At 42.2% G+C, this 18,846-nt stretch overlaps 1 protein-coding gene across 1 annotated transcript in view; it reads left to right on the plus strand.

Moving 5' to 3' along the window:
- Window positions 1-18,846, plus strand: part of NAALADL2 (N-acetylated alpha-linked acidic dipeptidase like 2) — a 430,657-nt gene that overhangs the window by 204,404 nt on the left and 207,407 nt on the right. Inside the window, exon 11 of the mRNA XM_018566102.1 lies at window positions 4,315-4,432. Within this exon, the coding sequence (XP_018421604.1) occupies window positions 4,315-4,432 (118 nt within the window). The remainder of the gene's footprint in view (window positions 1-4,314; window positions 4,433-18,846) is intronic.

The raw sequence follows: 18,846 nt of genomic DNA on the forward strand, positions 1-18,846 counted from the left end.
AAAAAAAAAAGAAATGTTCCCATTGAAAAGCATTGGGACATTACTATTGGCTATTTCAATTTGCAATAGCCAATAGTAAACTAGCATTGTTCCCATTCACTGCTGATGGACCTGAGAGGGCGTACTATTGTACCTGCAGAGGGCGGGTACAATAGTTTACTATTGGCTATTGCAAATTGAAATAGCCAATAGTAATGTCCCAATGCTTTTCAATGGGAACATTTCTTTTTTTTTTTCTATTCTGACATGCTCGTGTCAGAATAAAGAAAAAAAGACACAGCAGTGTTTCTCTCCTTGGCGGCCAGGAGCAGGAGACTCCCGGGGCGCCAGGGAGAGTTTGCTGTTTGGAGATCAGTGTCCCTGGTTAGCAGTTAACCAGGGACGCTGATCTCACTGCAAGTGGCTGGAGCCAGCCGTAAGATCACGGCTGGCTCCGCCCAGCTGTCAACAGCAGGCTGAGTGGCCGGCCAATGGCTAGCTTCGGCTTTCAGCGCGGCTCAGCCGAGCCCATGCCATGATCGGGAGCTGTACGGGCTATTGTGAATAGCCCGTACAGCACCCCTTTGGTTCTACTGAACCGAAGGGGTCCTGGGGCCGAAGCTAGCCGAAGGATCAGCCAAAGCTACGGCCAGATCCTCCGGCAGCTTCGTGAATAGACCCCTAATTAGGCACTTTCAGAACAAAGCAGGGCTATGGTGTGTACATAGGTAATGGGCTGTGCTAGGGAAGTGACTCTCCTGGAGTAGTTATATTTTTTAGCAAATTCAAAGAAGAAATGCTGCAAGTAAGCATCATACAAATCCTTCTACAAAATACAAATATGTAACTTATAATGTATACTTAGGGGTCTATTCACTAAGCTGCCAAAGGATCTAGCCGTAGCTTCAGCTGATCCTTCGGCTAGCTGCAGCCCCGGGACCCCTTCGGTTCAATAGAGCCGAAGGGCTGCTGTACAGGCTATTCACTATAGCCCGTACAGCTCCCGAAGTCGGCCGAGTGGCTCGGTCGAGCCGAAGGCATATGCCCCGGCTTGACTGAGCCAAGGTGAAAGCCAAAGCTGGCCGAGCGGCCGTCCATTGGCCGGCCGACAGCCTGCTTCTGAGAGCTGGGCAGAGCCAGCCATCATCTCACGGCTGGCTCCGGCCACTTTCAGAGAGATCAGCGTCCCTGGTTACCAGCTAACCAGGGACGCTGTCATTACACACTGAGAGCGGCCACTTCATGTTCTCAGTGTGTAATGACAGATGGCGTTCCTGGTTACCTGGTAACCAGAAACGCCATCTGTCATTCCTCCCCCGGACGTTCTGGGAGTCTAATAGGCTCCCGGCCGCCCGGGAGAGAAACACTTTCTCCCAGAAAGGTTCACTATGCTCAATCGAGCAGAGTAAACCTTTCCCTGCTAACTTTTTTCCCTGCCTTTCCCTGCTAACCTTTCCCTGCTAATTTTTTTCTTCTTCTGACATCGAGCCGTTGGCTGCCATCAGAAGAAAAAAAAAAAGAAATCGCCATAGGAATGCATAGCTAGATTCCTATTGGCTTTTTCAATTTGCAATAGCCAATAGCAAACTAGCTATTGAACCCGCCCACTGCTGCTGTCAATCAGCAAAGGGTGACCTGCAGTTCTCCTGGTGATTGACAGCAGCAGAGGGCGGGTGCAATAGCTAGTTTGCTATTGCAAAGGGAAATAGGCAATAGGAAGCTAGCTATGCATTCCTATGGTGTGTTCATTTAAAAACAAAAATTGACGGCAGCAGAACCGGCCAGCAAATAGAAAACAGTTGGGCGGAGCAAGCTGTCACTGCTAGCTCCACACAATCGTGTTCTAATCGTTTTTATTTTTTCTACTTTTGTAACTTTTTCTACTCTGCTCGGTCCCACAGATGGAACGAGCAGAACAGCTGAGCCGAATGCTGCTCAGCGGCATTCGGCTATTTACTCACTGCTGTTCGGCATCTATGAGAATAGACCGAACAGCAGCGAGTAGCCTGTCTGAGGTTTGGCTTAACCGATCCAGATGTTGGATCGGCAGAGTCGAGCTCCTTCTGCACTTCCGGTCGGCCGAACATGCTGAGCATGTTCGGCCGACACGAAGCCACCCGATGTACAACTGATTTCAGCCGATATACGGCAGGGATCAGCCGTACCAGCATGAAGTGAATAGCCGAACAGCGTTCGGCTCACTTCGCTTGGGGTCGGTTAGTCACTCGGCTGCCTACGGCAGCTTAGTGAATAGACCCCTTAATTTAAAAGACTCATTTGTTTTCATTTTTGTTTGTAGATAAGGGTAGGTTTAGAACATATGTTAGGCTTTAAATACTGTGAGGGCTATTCACTTAGGAGCCACAGATTAAGCCGAACCTTCGGCTAATCCTTCGGCTCGCTTCAACTGCGGGAGCCCTTCGGTTCAGTGGAACCGAAAGGCTGCTGTACGGGCTATTCACAATAGCGCGTACAGCAGCCGAAAGCAGCTGAAGGTCTCAGGAGAGCCGAACGTATGCTTCAGCTCGACTGAGTTTAACACACAGCCGAAGTGGGGAGAACAATCTGCCAAAGCAGACTGTTCTCTCCACAATATGTAAACAAATAAATAAACACAGTGTGGGGTCCCCCTCCCAAATGTTATAAATGTTAGGAGGGACCCCCCATTTAAAAATAAAAAAAATGCCCTGACCAATTCTAGCCTGTCTCCCCCCCTGATATAGGCCAATTCACTGTTTATTTTAATTGTTTGCGGCTGCTGTCTGAATACAAAGAAAAAAAACATCAGATAACCGGGGAAGCATTAGCTCCCTGTTTTCCGCTGATTCCCCTCCTATGTTTTTTTGCTATTATTTTGACAGCTGCCACAGGCTGCCATTCAGGGTATAGAAATAAAAAAACAACAAATAGCATAGGAATAAATAGCTAGGCTGCTATTGGCCATTTCAAATTGGAATAGCCAATAGTAGGCTGGCTATTGCACCTGCCTACTGCTGCTGTCAATCAGCAGAGGTGGACCTGATGGAGAACTTCAGGTCCACCTCTGCTGATTGACAGCAGCAGTAGGCGGTTGTAATAGCCATCCTACGATTGGCTATTCCAATTTGAAATGGCCAATAGCAGCCCAACTATTCATTCCTATGCTATTTGTTGTTTTTTTATTTCTTTACTCTGTCGGCAGCCTGCGGCAGCTGTCAAGATCATAGAAAAAAAAACATAGCAGGGGAATCAGCGGATAACAGGGAGCTAATGCTAATGCTGTGATCTGATATCACTGTGTTCTCAGTGTGTAATGACAGTTAGGCGTCCCCTGGTTACCAGGGGATGCTGAACTGTCATTACCAGGAATGTGCAATCAGAGGAGGCAGGTGAGGAAGGGGGCGGCATTTGGCTATTCACTCACTGCTGCTCGGCCCCTATGAGAATAGGCTGAACAGCAGCGAGTAGCCTGCCGGAGGTTCAGTTCAGCCAATCCAGATGTTGGATCGGCTGAGTTGAACTCCTTCTGCCCTTTGGGTTGGCCGAGCATGTTCGGCCGACCCGAAGCCAGCCGAATCAAGCCGATGTACGGCTGATTTCAGCTGATGTATGGCTGAAATCAGCTGTACAAGCCTGAAGTGAATAGCCTTTGGCAGCTTTGTGAATAACCCTCTGTGTGTTTTGTCAGCCTTTAAATGATGTCTGTCCCCCTCAGTGCAGATTTCACTTTTGTTCCCGTTTTGACACCCATAATCTGGACAGGAAGTGAAATTAAATTGTCCTCATAAGGACAAAGACGGCAGTAAAATCCTGATAAAAACTAGAAATCTTGTTCACTGTCTGAAAAAAATGTGTTTTTATTGGTTCTGTATCCCCACTGGGGCATTTTCCCTTACCTCCCCTTCTGTCTGAGATTGTTCTTTCCTGATCAAATAGAGAGGACAAAACAATTTTACAAATGGGAATACAAACAGCAAACAGGTTTTAACCCTTCCCCTCTCAATGCAAATTTTTTTTATAAACTAGAGCTGTGCTTTAATCGGCAAACATCTGACTTGGTAATAATGAGCATAAAGATTTTCACCTACCAGAATATACTTTTATATTTGCCCCCCTCCCCAAACAAAAAATAGAAGAAAAGACTATAAAAAACATGCGCTTAAGAGATAAGCTTGTTCTCTGACTAGACAGCATTACAGCAGAAGAGTTGTAAATTCCTTTTTATTAAACAATATGCTAATACACAAATTCAGCTATAACACAGATGTTCTCTTGTTCCACAAGAACAGATGATGATCTAAATAAGTAATCTATGTGTGTTTCTTCTGTCTAGAAGACAACTTGTGGGAAATGAAGCCAAATGTGACATCACTACTGGTACAGCCTGTAACTATTTCACTTTTGAGAAGACTGTTTTCTTTGACAGAAAGTACAGTGACAGGACAATGTCTTCCCATCAAAGTACCCGAAACAGGTAATGTGCATTTTCATGGAAAACATCATTTAAAAAAATAATTCATTTAAATTTCTAATTTTATATTTATATTTTATTACTTTTTTATGTTATTAAAAAAATTAAAAGGAGGGCTCATGTGTGGTGTGGATGATGCTGGGTGCGTTCTGAGCCGGCTCCACATCGCCTCAGTACACTCAGGCACATAACAAAGCCCATCTGCTGTATTGCTGCAGCCACCCAGATAATGCCACAATCCAGTGCCTGGCAGAAACCTCAGCGCAACAAATCTATTAAGGAAGCCCTGGCACACACTGCTTCCAAAATGTCAAAATGGCATCAGAATGCTATGACACAGGATACCCTACTTGCAACTTTTTTTTGTAATATAGACCCGACAATAAAACCAACTCTTTGCCCTTCTCAAGGCACTATGACCTGTAATGCTTCTACAATTGTTTGTGAATTTCAACATAATTTAGATTTTTTGCGCGGGACACTGCGGAAAGACTGTTCTCTTCTGTTACCATTTCTTCTATCCCAGACTCGCTCAAACAATTGCTAGATTACCCGATCATGGATTCTGAAGTTATGACTGCTATAAGAAATCTATTGATGAAGGGCATGGTGAAACAAACAGCATTATTTGAAGAATGGATTAAAGTTTGGAGGTTTGCTAAAATCCTTGCAATGTACAGTATATAGTTAATTTATCTGGGATTTTTTTTTAAACAAAAGTGGAGTTTTTTTTCCCATTATAAACATGTTTATTATTGACATGTTCATTGCAGTTGGGATTTGTGATTTAGCAGTGAGGCTGATTTACTAAAGAAAATATGCATACGCTATTGCATGGAGGCAACTGAAAACCCAGTTAAACAATTAGTTTATACAGCTAATTCACTAATAAGAATGTACGCAGGCTTAGTATAAGCCAAGTTCACCTAAGCTCACCAAAAACTGTCAGTGATACATCCCCCTGCCAGCCCAATCAACTGCACCCAGGGTATTCCTTACCACACAGCTACATGTAAAAAAGGGGCATAAAATACTCTGATCACAACTATTTGGGCTGGGAGGGGGATGCGTCATTTACAGTTTGGGGAGGTTCAAGCTAACTTGGGTGAAATCGGTTTGTGTCAAGCCCAGGCTTATCACTATTCACTAATACATGGGGTTTGCTAAGCAGCACATAATCCAGAATATGAATGTATACCAGTTAAAGTCAACCTGCCTCTATGTTAAACTCCAAATGTATAATAGTTAAAAGGACGGTACAAGTAAAAGAAGAAGTGTAGCCTTGCCCTATGTTGGATGGTGTGTTTTTCTCCCTTGAAAAACTTTGGGTGTTGCAGCTACCCAACACTTCTGGTTGTTGCAGATATCCTGCCCCCTGCTCTGTTCCATAGTTTCTCCTGCCAGCCACTACATCAATACAGGACACAGTGGTGATAGCAACTGGGTGGTGAAGACACTATGAGCCATAGGTAAAATGCTAACTCATGCTAACCAAAAGAAAACAAAAGAAATGTCGAATAGCAGCATCACTCAGAGCTCTGCAAGAGAGCAAAGATTTAACATACCTGCCGGAAAAGTAAATCTAAACCTTCAATTTTACCATCTACGTGTTACAACATATTCCTAAACCTTAAATAAACATCAAACAGCCTCACTTACTTCTGTAGCTGTCTCCACTGTGGAGTAATTCATCCTCAGAACTTGCAGAGGAAGCAGCTCAGGTTTACATTAATTTTGAATCCATTCACACTGGCACGCTATGTTAGATAGTCTATTCAAAATAGACCATCTGATAGGGGTGGAATTGATCAAAACTGGAACAAACAGAAACTGGAGCAGTTGTCCATGGCAACCAATCTCTTCCATTTGCTCAGGTAAGATTTGAAATGGAGCGAGAGAAGCTGATTAGTTGCAGTGCAAATTTGCTCCAGAGTTTCTCTGCTCCAGTTTTGATAACTTCCCCTCACTGTGCTGTACTGAGTTATATTGCACATGTGCTTTGGGAGGTGCTTTGGGGTGGCAAGGCATTTCAGCTCCCCAGTGCAATAGGGACCAGAAGTGCTGTAATGTATGTTAATACATTTGAGTAATACACATATTTACTAAGCATTAGCACAATTCAATGGATGTGACTGGGTGTTTTCTCCCTGTAGCTCAGTTCCTAATGCTAGCAGTGAATTGGTGGCCTGCCAGACTTCTAATCTCTAATGCAACTACAGAACAGGTGAACTGGAAGAGGGTTTAAGTGCTGCGATCACACTTGAATGGCTTCATACATTTCCTTTTTGTAAATCGTTTTTTATTAAATACGTTCTATATGCTAGCACTGCAAAATAACTGCCACGGGTGTTCAATATACAACACACATAGCAGGAATCTGTGCAGGATAATTTGGTAGCCAATATATTGAGTATTAGTAGCTTTCATATCATAAATAAAGAATACGTGCTAAAAAGTGAATTCTTAAGTTAATAAAGAGCAAGGCCTAGGGAGCCGTTTGTTCACAACCGGGGAAAAAATACCACCTGCTAAATTATGTGATTAAGTATTGTTTAATAATACAAATGGGATCCTGCCTCCTGCAGCCATCATGCAAACAATATTGCAAGTTTCATCCTATCTTTTTTAAATCTGGTCCAGAGGCACAGGTGAACAGACCTAATTACACAGGTTAACTGCAACCCATTGCAAAGAATAAAACTTCAGCTTACTTCATGCTGATTTACTAAACCGAAATGTGACTGATGTGAATCTAAGATAATGTACTTTGCACTGTTTCATTAAATATGTAGTGTAAGGTGCTTTTATATCTGTATGAAGAAATTGTGATGTCAGATATAGTTACTTTTTCAGGTGAAATCTGTAATTGTAGCTCCACATCCTTGTAAAACCCAATAACTACATAAGCCATTCAGCAGGTGTTTGTTTTTTGTTCACCAGTAATAGGTGCTGATATGCAAGAACTGTCCATTCTGCAGTTCTCAGCATTTTATCTTTATATAATCTGTTGTCATGCTGCTTGGACCAAGGTAAAAGTCTGTTTTTATATACCCACCACTATGCAGATATCAGAGAAGCAGAAGGGCTATTAATATTGTAGGACAAGCAAAACTCCTACACTAACATTCCAGCTAGCATTACTAGAATTAAAGCTATGGACGGTTCCTGCTCAGGCTTCCAGCATTCTTTGTATTTATTTATTTATATTTTTATTCTCAGCGGAGATCTGTCTTTATGTTCACTTTAATTTGATCTTGGCTCTCTAGCAGGAATACATCTGTAATGTTTCTACATCTCTGCCTGGGGGGCACTCAATCCCTAGATAAAACAGGTTTATTTTTGTGGAAAAAACAAATCAACAATATAATGATGTGAACGGGCAAGAGACAGTATGAAACTGTTTAGATTAGGTATGAAGAAAAGGTTGTTTAATTCTGAATTCCAATACTAACTACTGTGAGGTACACTGAATTAAAACATATATGGGTGTTTTTATATCTGCCTAAACTTGAAGTGTAATTCCACTTTTGCAGCCAAATTGAGATAACACCTACTTTATATTTGCCACAAGTTCCCATTCACATAGCATAACATAAGGATAATAAACGTGTTTAGAATAAACTAAAGTTTTTCCATGCTATGTAATGATTACGAGGGAACTGGGGAGTTAATGCTTACCGTTATTAACCCTGTATTTACTGTGTTGGCAGATCTCATTTTCTGTTGTAACCTAGATTTGAGCACTGTATGTCTTAACTACAGATGTCCATCCACTGCTACATTTTTGTAAGAATGATGACACAAAAAATATTGTCAGTACATTCGATAATACCATCAGAGATTTGACAAATGTTGTTCAAAGTTTTGTCTGCCTTTAGCATTTGATTTTAGAATGAATGGAGTTTCCTGAATGATTGAACACTGTACTACATTCATTGTTAGAATTTGTTCATTTGAGAAAAAAAATCCATTCTGTTCCTTCGATGCTTTCTGTCACTATGGTTGAAAACAATCATTGCTTTGACCCCATTACCTACTGGAAAATAAAACAAATGTTAAAAAACAACATCTTTCAAGTGTATTTTTACTGGTATATGGCCAGCTTACCCCTACGTTCACACGGGTGGCCAAGGAGCGGCAAAAACAGGCACCTGATTTGAATTTTTACCAACCCCTGACCACCCAACTACAGTGTAATATGTTGGCCACTCAAGACTGCAGTGCTACATTTTGTGGTGCAGCAATTTTAACTCAGCATGTTGACAGGTGGCACTGCCATCTGCCAAATGCTAAGCACAAGGTTGCAGCATGGTTCTTCAATTTGTCTCCTTGGGATGAAAAAACAAAAAACAGGCCTTCTAAATGCCTGCACACTGCTGCTGCTCAGTTACCCTCTGAATAGTGAAGACCATGTTTTGCTTTTCAGAGGGGCAGCAAAGCCTTCTGCTGCCCCTCTGCAGGGCTTGTGTTCTGAATTGTATGTTAATGAGAGGAAACTAAATCTGTCCCCCCTCCACTTGTACTTTCAAGTTAGCCTGAAGTTTGCTCCAAAAAAAGAACTAGAAAGATAAGAAATAGTTTAAAAATAAATATATGGAGGTGTGAGCCATTTTTAGCTAAGAAATGTTTCAGACCTTCTGTATTGCTATGTACAGGTCAGTCATTTTAGGTTTTCTTTCCATGATTTTTCAGCATGCCTCCAATCTAATTGTTTGCTATGAGCAGTATTGACAGTTTGAGACAGAGTGCACATTTACAAATTATTCGCAGTGCAAACTGTATGAGGAAATTCCCCCATAACAATATTTCCTATATGATATCACCAAGTCTTCTACAATTCTGCAATCCATTTAATAAATAGTTTTTAAGCACAATAAAAACAATGTTCTGCAATTTACCTGTCAGAACGATTGCTTGTATTTTTCTTTTGATACATTATTTATTCTTGTATGTGCAGAAACTGCATTTATCATAAACAAATAAAAACTGAGCTTCTATGTATCAGCGCAGAGATATCTAAGTTTTCTTTTCATTTTCTCCAGCTCTTTTTAGTGCAAAGTTTCAAGAAAAGCAGTTGTAATGTTTTTATTTGAAACCATACTTTTGTTGACATTTTACAGAAAAAGCTCAAATATAATTATTCAATGTGACAGGAATACTTTGTTTAAAACAGGAAAATGTATAGCATTAGAACAAGTCATGTATGAACCCCTGTGCCATTAATCCTTAAAGTGACATTAAACCCTCAGATTTTTTAACAAAAAACAATACTGTAATGTGTGCCTTACTGTAATCCATGGTTGTTTCCCTTCTCTTTGCTGCTCTTCCTTTTAAATCTGTTCTCATGCTCTGCAGAACTTCTGTTTTGCAGCAGACTGCCTTGTCTGAGGAATAGATACACGGTGTCTGTGTATACGTTTCTATAGACTTGTAACCTGAGCCAGCACTACAGGAAGAGGCCCTGAGCTGAAAAGGGAAGTTCTCACCAAGCATGAGAAGACATGAGGATTTAAAAGGAACAGCAGCAAAGAGAAGGGAAACAACCATGGATTACAGTAAGGCACACATTACAGTATTGGTTTATGCTAAAAAATCTGAGGGTTTAATGTCACTTTAAGTTACTAGTAAATGCCTTTGTGTAAAAGACTGTTAAAAGAGAAAAGAATTAAAAGAGTTCGGTGAATAATGAAAAATACACCGTGTTAGAAATAACCCAGACTGCCAAGTTCTAATGCATTGGTAGGTAATACCACTGGGTTGTTTTTTGCTTTAAATAAAAATTATGTGCTTTTGACCTCCTGAACTATGCCTGTCCAGCAGACCAAGCTTTAAGTGTTTGGGGTACCTGTTTTACTGATGAGCCCATATGGTCTTCGGTAATGGGAGATGCTTCAAGTCCGGTCCCTTGAAAGATGAGAACCTTCCTGACAACACTTGCACCTGATACTGACAAGCACCATGCTCTTCTGAAAACTCTTTCTGAGGGGCCAGTGTAAATAATGATAGGGAGGGGCCTACATTGGGGTAGGTAAATTATTATCCTCTTTTCTTGCACTGTTGTATGGAGTTGTACTTATCTTCTTTACCTGGTGTATGCAAGTATTGAAACACAAAAAAAGGAGGCAGGTCCTAGACATGGCGGCAGCACGATACTTTTAGCTCTAGCTCAATGCTGCTAACCCACTGAAGCATCATCCCAGCCACTTATCTTGCCATGTCCAATGCTGTTATGATGGCGAAAAAGATGGGCTTCTATGGGATTTATAAAGAGATTCTTAGCCACAGACACAGATGAACAGGGCATGCCATGAGGCTTTGCCATTGCAGCCTTCCACTCAATGGATTCCCCACGTTCGACCTCATCTGGAGTACGCGGTCCAGTTCTGGTCACCAGTACTAAGAAAAGATGTCCTTGAGTTGGAAAAAGTCCAGCGAAGGGCAACCAAACTAATTAGGGGTATGGAGGACCAGAGCTACGAGACGAGGCTACTAAATTTAAACATGTTCACATTAGAGGTGAGGAGATTAAGGGGGGATATGATTTCCATGTACAAAATGTTTAATTGTGGTAGCAACATTAGCGATAAACTGTTTAAAATTAACTCCGTTACAAAAACTAGAGGCCATCACCTAAAATTGATGGAAAAAAAATTCCAGCACAAGGGGCGAAGGGGGTTCTTCACAGTAAGATCAGTTAGGGTCTGGAACTCACTGCCACAGGCGGTGATTTCAGCAAATAATGTGGAATTGTTCAAGAAACTTTTGGACGATTTCTTAAGGGACCGTAATATACAGGGGTACGGGTACTCCTAGAATGAGATCCTAATAGGTTGGACTTGATGGACTAATGTCTTTATTCAACCTCAAATACTATGTAACTATGTAACTTTCCTCCCCTAATGCTCAGGACCCAGAGTGACCATCCTTGTGGGAAACCAGTTAGAACCAATGCTTGGTTCTTCATTGGGCCGTTTGCATATAGCACACAGACATCTGAGCTACTGTAAAAAAAAAAAAACAATTTCAACTGATAAATGTATGGAGGATTCTCAATCTATGATATTGAGATTATACAGTATACTCTCATTCCCATAGGTCCAATTCACTAACGGTCTACTTTTTTGTTTACCACTACCATTTAGAATCTCTTTATAATGCTGACATTCTGTAATCTACCTTATTGGACCATGCTCCTGTAATTATCACCTTGAGGTTGCTGGGGAGCACTCAACCAGTCTTTTCATGGAAATTAAATGAGTCTCAGTTGTCAGATCCTACCATCTTTAATGCTGTCGAGAAGGATATTAAAAACATTTTTGTTGAAAATAATTGGGGCTCTAAGGGAATTTTATAGAAAGCCCATAAGACCACTGTGACATGATCTCATAGCGCACAGATTACAAAAGAAAAAAAGAAGGTTAAGTCAAAATTAAAGAGCTTACAGAATCCAAAGATAAGAACAATCTCACAAAAGATTCATCTCAGATAGCTTGTTACTAGAACTAACTAAAAATAGTGAGGAATTAAAGAACATAATGAACACCAAAAGTCAAACACTCTGTTAATCTTCTTCCACAAAAATATTATGAGTTAGGCGATAAACCAGGTAAAATGCTGGCTAAAGTTTTAAAAGAAAGGAAAAGTGTGAAATATATTGCTAAAATAAAGCCAAAAATAGATACTTTAGTACATACCTCATGGGCTATAGACAAGTCTTTTTGGGGAATTGTATCAATCCCTATATAATGATAAGGTCCATGCTTCCTCTCAAGATAAACAATCATATGCAAACCATATCAACTCTTACTTATCCAGGGTACACATCCCAATGATTCAGAAGGCTTAACTAAATGATCTGAAAGCACCCATTACGGGACTAGAAATAAAACATACTATTGCTACTTCGACTATGAGTAAGAACCCTGGCCAGATGACTGTATTCTAAAGTATTATACAATCTACCATCCCATCTGAACACCATACCTTTGCTTATATGTAAATACCTTCCAATACAGGATATCCTTCATGCACATATTACTGTTTTCCCAAAACCTGGCTAGAATCCGACTGTCTGTTTGGAGCTATAGACGTATCTCCCTACTTAAACTGTATGCCAATTTGTTAGCTAGTACAATCCATTCTATCATACCCCTCTTCATTTCTCCTGATCAAACTGGATTTGTCTCTTTGAACGGGAGGCCAGAGACAACACCCAAGGAACTATCTCGCAACTAGGTTCTGTCTTTACATCTAAATGCCCAACCTTATTCTTATCAACTGATACCAAAAATGCCTTTGATAGGGTAGACTGGGAATATTTGCTAACTACTCTTACACATATCGGTTTAGGCCCCCAGATGCTACACCAGATTGGATCTCCTTATACAACTCCAACTGCACAAATTAGAGTTAATGGTCTGTCATCCACTAGTTTTCAATTACAGAACAGTACGAGACAGGGATATCCCTCATCTCCCTCTTATTTGCTATTTCACTAGAACCATTACTGAATATGATTATTAACAATGTAGATATTAGGGGTATTCGAGTAAACAGATCATAAACTTAGCTTATGCTGATGACATACTATTCATCATTCATTGAGAAACCCTGCATTTCTCTACTGATATTGCTCTGCGAATTTGAGTTACTTATATTATTCTCTTACTTTAAAACTAACTTGAATAAGTTGGAGATCCTTAACATCTCAGTTCATAAAAGTGACGTTTCTAGCATTAGCTCTTCACTCCCGTTTCTATGGCAACCTGCTAGGCTGAAATATATGAGAATGTATTTGACTCCCCATTACTCCGACTTGTTCAGTGCTAATTATATGCCCCTACTGAAAGGCACTGAATTAGATTCGATGAGAAGGATTAACTCTAGTTTTCATATTTCTTGGGTAGGGAGGATAAATGTAGTCAAAATAATTATGTTACCAAATACCTTGTTTTTTGTTTTAAAAACTTACCATAAACGTGCCTTCTTTGTAGTGGAAAACTCTTAAAAAAGGTATACACAATTCATATCAAATTGTACTGGATCAAGGATGTCTTACTGAGTTCTTATTAGGGAATGGAGAGGTTTGGCTTTTCTGGATTTTCAATTGTATTCTCAGCCAGCAATTTTTAATAGAATTCTTGACAGGTCTTATCATGCAGATACAAAAAACGGGTTTCTTTAGAAACTTCTCTGAGGGGTCAGTCATTAAATACGGCTCTATGGATATCACTGACCATCAGCTGTTATGCAGATACTAGAGTTCATATGACTACTATCATGATGATTATTTGGGACAAACTTTATAACAAGTTTCCCAATTGGACAGCTTCACACATATTGCTCTTACACCATATTTGTTCAAAATATATGACTAAAAATTATTCTCTCTCTCCTGCAATTGAGGGAACAGTAGGGGATATATGCTTTGGACTCTAACTGGTGTTATTGCCAATTACATAATTTCATTGAGTCTTTGCAAAAACCTCTTTGCAGCATGGTTGACCTCAATTCATTGAAATTCCTGCGCTCACATTTTAAGGCACCAACACATGGAATCTCGCAGATTTATAAGATACTTTTACAGGCCCATATCTCATTACATCTGAACTATCTTGCCCGAAGGGAATTGAAGTTTGATTGTGTATTGTCAGAGGACCAAAAAAAGAAAATCCTACTTTAGGCAACTTCCTCCTTTATTAGCTTGCACATTCTGGAATCTTCCTTCAAATTCTTGGCCAGATGGTATTATACACCAGATTGTCTACATTATATGATTCCAACTCACCCCTCGATCTGTTAGAAACTGTGGAGCTGAGTTCTGCTGCTAAGTTCTGGTTGTACATTATTAACTACATTGCTGTCATTACGGGAAGTTCCATGTGTGCTGACCTGTCGATGTGACAGTGTTCCACTGTCTAGATTTTCCTTTGGAAACCTATAGACAGTTGCTGTTACCACATCTCCTGAATATGGCCAGATCCCTCATATCAAGGTATTAGAAAACCCCCATGCTTCCTTCAGTTATGGACTGGTTTTCTGAGAATTGAACATCTTCACTTGATGGAAGAGTTAATGCATACTTTGAAAGATTCTGCGGCTAGGTATGAGGCAATGTGGCATCCCTGGAATTCTTTTAAACTTCCTCCTCAATACCTACAGGTATAACAACTGCAATTACATATAATATTGTTTTTCTGGCATTGCTGAATTCTACTGTATTATATCTTTTTATGCTTTTATATTAACCTTAGACACATGCAGTTTTGGGTACCTCTTCTCTTTTCCTCTCCTCTGCCTTCCCCCCTCTCCTCCTCTCTTTTTTTCTTATTAGTTCTTGCTTTTAGCTGCTTCCTTCTTCTTTATACTGACATTTGGGGCTAAATGTATATTTTCTTTACCATATCAGACCGTGTGAACAATTGTCTTCCTACATTGTAGTCACCTCTGAATATTGTTGTGTTTTACTATTTCATATGTACTGCTTTAATGTAACCTCTGAAAATTAATAAACATAGATTAAAAAAACATTAAAAATTCTGATTAAAAAATCCCCACCATCAATTTACTGAAAAGGATAATAAGTTTAACTGTCTCATTCTGTGACTTGCATGGGGAATGGTTGTTGAATCAGGCCTCTGAGAGTTAATGCCCAGTATAAAACAGTTATTTAGGTTGAAAAAAATAAAACTGTTGGGGGCGCTAGTGAGCAGCCAAGGGAGATGGCAGCATCTTAAGTCAACTCCTTTCTTTCCGGGTTTGCTACTTATATAGTCAGCAAAGAAGCACAGCACAACCCGCCTCCTTGCCAAGCCTTGTTTGCCTGGAAATTGAGGGGCACCAAACCGGAGCTTTTGTTCCTCTCTGTGAAGAATCAGCTGGCCTGAGCTTCATTACAACTGTGGCCTAATTGCTCTGAGGCAGCCTGGAGGTGAGTGCCCTTACCGCGGCTTATGCAGCAGGAACAATCCTGTGGCACCACCTCCATATTCAGCTCATAGCTATATTACTCCCAAAGCTGCTGCCAACCAAACAGGCTATATAGCGATCACTGAGGACTGCAGCACAGTGCATTCATAAAACTGCAGAGAGATATTTTTCTCATCTGCTATCTTATTTAGCATGTATGACATTCTACACTGTGGATTTGATCTGTTCCAGCAACATATCCTCTGAGGTGGGGATTGTTTCACCCTAGCTCTATTAAATATACACTGAGTGGCTAGATTATTATGACCACCCCATCAGTACTTCATTGGGCCACCTTTTGCCTTCAATACTGCAGCGATTCTTCTTGGCATTGACTCCACGACATGTTGAAAGGTGATGTGAGGAATCTGACACCATGCCTGATGAATAGCACTGTCCAGTTCTGTGAGATTTGATGGTTGTGGAACCAGCTGCCTGATGGGTCTTTCAACTTCGTCCCACAAATGCTCAATTGGATTGAGATCTGGTGATTGTGGGGGCCACCTAAGCAAGGTAAAGTCTCCCTCATGTTCTTGAAACCACTCCTGCACAATACGAGCAGCGTGGCATGGCGCATTGTCTTTTTGGAAGAAGACATCTCCATTGGGATACGCCATCAACATGATAGGATGAACTTGATCAGCAACGATACTTTGGTATGTTGTGCTATTCAGACGTTGTTCCACACGAATTAAAGGGCACAAATCATGACAGGAAAACATGTCCCAAACCATAACACTGTCCCCACCAGCTGGAACGGTTGTACTCATGCATGTGGGGTGCATGCTTTCATGCTGTTTCCGACAAATTCTCACTCTGCCATCTGCATGATGCAACTGGAAACGTGATTCATCTGACCACATGACTTTTTTGCAATGCTAGACTGTCCAATCCTTGTGTTCCTGTGCGAATTGGAGGTGTTTTATCTTGTTAACTGCAGACAGCAAAGGTGTTCGAACAGGCCTTCGGCTTCCATATCCCATACAATGCAGTGTACAGCAAACAGTGCGTTCAGAGATCATTTGAGAGGATCCCTGATTAAGATCTGCAGTAATTTGATGCCCTGTTGCCCTTCTGTTGTCTTGTACCAGTCTTGCCACTCTCCGTTCTGCCCTAACATTGACTAGTCACTGACGGCCACAATTTGCATGTTCAGACCCAGATTTTTGTCCGACAGTCCAGTCTTTAAACACTTTAACAACAGCTGCTCTTGAACATTTAACAAATTCTGCTGTTTTGCTGATACGCGCTCCATGGCTCCGAGCGCCAACAATCATCCCACGTTCAAAGGCTGTTAAATCGCATTGTTTACCCATATGTGTTGGAGAGACAGCCATGTCAGCCTACGTAGGAAAGACATGATCTTTAGGCAATTGGATCTGCCTTTATTGATATCGGCCGTGGCTCGGTTGTCGGTGTGGAAAATAACTGTGTGACCTGACCATGACGGGCCCCATGCTTTGGCTGCCGCTACTATGGGGTATATCTCGAGTAACGACGTTCGAGAAAATTCCCCTATACCCTCCACTTCAACCAGCCTAGCGAACCAGTGGGGGCCAAAAATGGCTGCAAAATCTGTAGACGCTGCTGCATCCGTGAGCACCCACGGGGATGAATGAGTGGCATGCGGAATGAACAAGGAGATGCCATTCCAGTCCTGCAGAAACTGGTCCCACATGAGCAGATCGGCACGACCGGCAGTGTCCACGTGTATGACAGAATCCTGTTCCGGGGCCTCAGGCAACAAATCCAGCAACCTGGAAATGAATGTACGACCCTGGGGTATGAGCCACATCGCAAAGTTCAGCATGCCCAACAAGGATTGTAACGACCTCCTGGAACATACCGGGGACACCACTAGTGCGTGCAAGACGTCCCTGAATCGAGCCAATTTATCCAGCGGCAACCTAGCCTGCATGGTAGCCATGTCCAGTATGACACCCAGGAAAGGTAATGCTCTGAGGGGGCCTTCGACCTTGTGCGCCTCGACGGGAACCCCGAGTGACCTGAAGGTGTCTAGCAGTATGCCAAGGTCCCACGGCACCCTGTCTGGGGATTCAATGACCAGAAAGTCATCGAGGTAGTGCAACACTTTCTAACAACGAGCATGCTCTTCCAGAATCCAGTGCAGAGCCTGGGCAAACCTATCAAACAGCCATGGGCTGCTCTTGGACCCAAAGGTCAACCTGGTGGCAAAATAATACTGCCCTCTCCATTTGACCCCATGCCACTGCCACAATGACTGTTGGATAGGCAACAATTTGAAGGCATCCGAGATGTCCGCCTTGGACAGCCACTAATTCCTGCCCGACTGTAAGATATACTGTATACCCTGGTCCACCGAGGAGTACTTGAGGGCAAATTCCTCTGATGGTATCAGAGCGTTCAAGCTAGGAATGTGTGTGGAATGAGGGGCGGACAAGTCATAGATTAAACGATATTTATTTGAAAACTTCCCGCACACCAACCCGATGGGGCTGACCCTCCACATGGAAAAGGGGGTTCCGAAAAAGGCCCGATCATGAAACCCTTTGCCAACTCTACCTGAAGCAATGCGTCTACAGTGGGAGGATCTGCCAGAGCCGACCTCAAGTTACCGCACTCGTGGGTTGTCTGTGGCAGCGTGACGAGGCCTGTATGAAAACCGGTGGAAAAACCGTCACCCAAAAATTCCGCCAATGATGGATCTGGATGTAATGACAAATCAAAAACGAAAGCATCCACATCTACCTGGCTTAGTCACAGAGTCAGAGAATTCCTGACTGAGCAAGTGGTACTTGGATGGGCCCTGAAACAGGTGGAACAGATATAGAACAACCAACACTGAGGATAGTTACAAGACTTGAAGTTGCAATTGTTGCATATCTGGGCCTTGCCCAAGCATCGTATGGGCCTGCCCAACTTGTCGAACTGAGCCGACACCGTGCTGGATGGGTTAGGCAGTAAACCGGTGGGTCTGGTTGACATGGCCGTTTCCGCAGGCGCGGTTGTGGGGCACCAGTTGGCAGTGTGTGCCGATGACTGACATGTAGTGCAGACGGGCTATGTGAGTCCCGCAAACTGCAAGTAAGCCGCTGTCTGCGACTTCTCGCTTAACTGTCTGAAGGGCTAGTGCCAGACCAGATGGCGGGATTAACTATCAGTAAGCGTAAAATGCATGTAATGCGATGACGTATGAATGAGGCTGAGGCGCTAACGTGTACTAGTATTTTAGTCCTCAGACCTCCGAAACAATGAATAACAATCGGACGCCTTCCGGCCCCCTCAATTAAATGACACAGTGTTGTGCGTATGATTCCGGCACCTGCGATGCGTATGTGGGTTTAGGAATGCACGTGGTAATACCATGCGGACACCCGTGACCTGCGATGCCCGTTGGTTGGCTCCACGGCCGGGTTGTCTCCCGGCGACCTGCGCTCGCCGCAATCCCATGCCCCCCCCCCCCCCGC

Source organism: Nanorana parkeri, unplaced genomic scaffold (genome assembly GCF_000935625.1).
Source record: "Nanorana parkeri isolate BGI_ZX_2015 unplaced genomic scaffold, ASM93562v1 scaffold918, whole genome shotgun sequence".
Lineage (NCBI taxonomy): Eukaryota > Metazoa > Chordata > Amphibia > Anura > Dicroglossidae > Nanorana > Nanorana parkeri.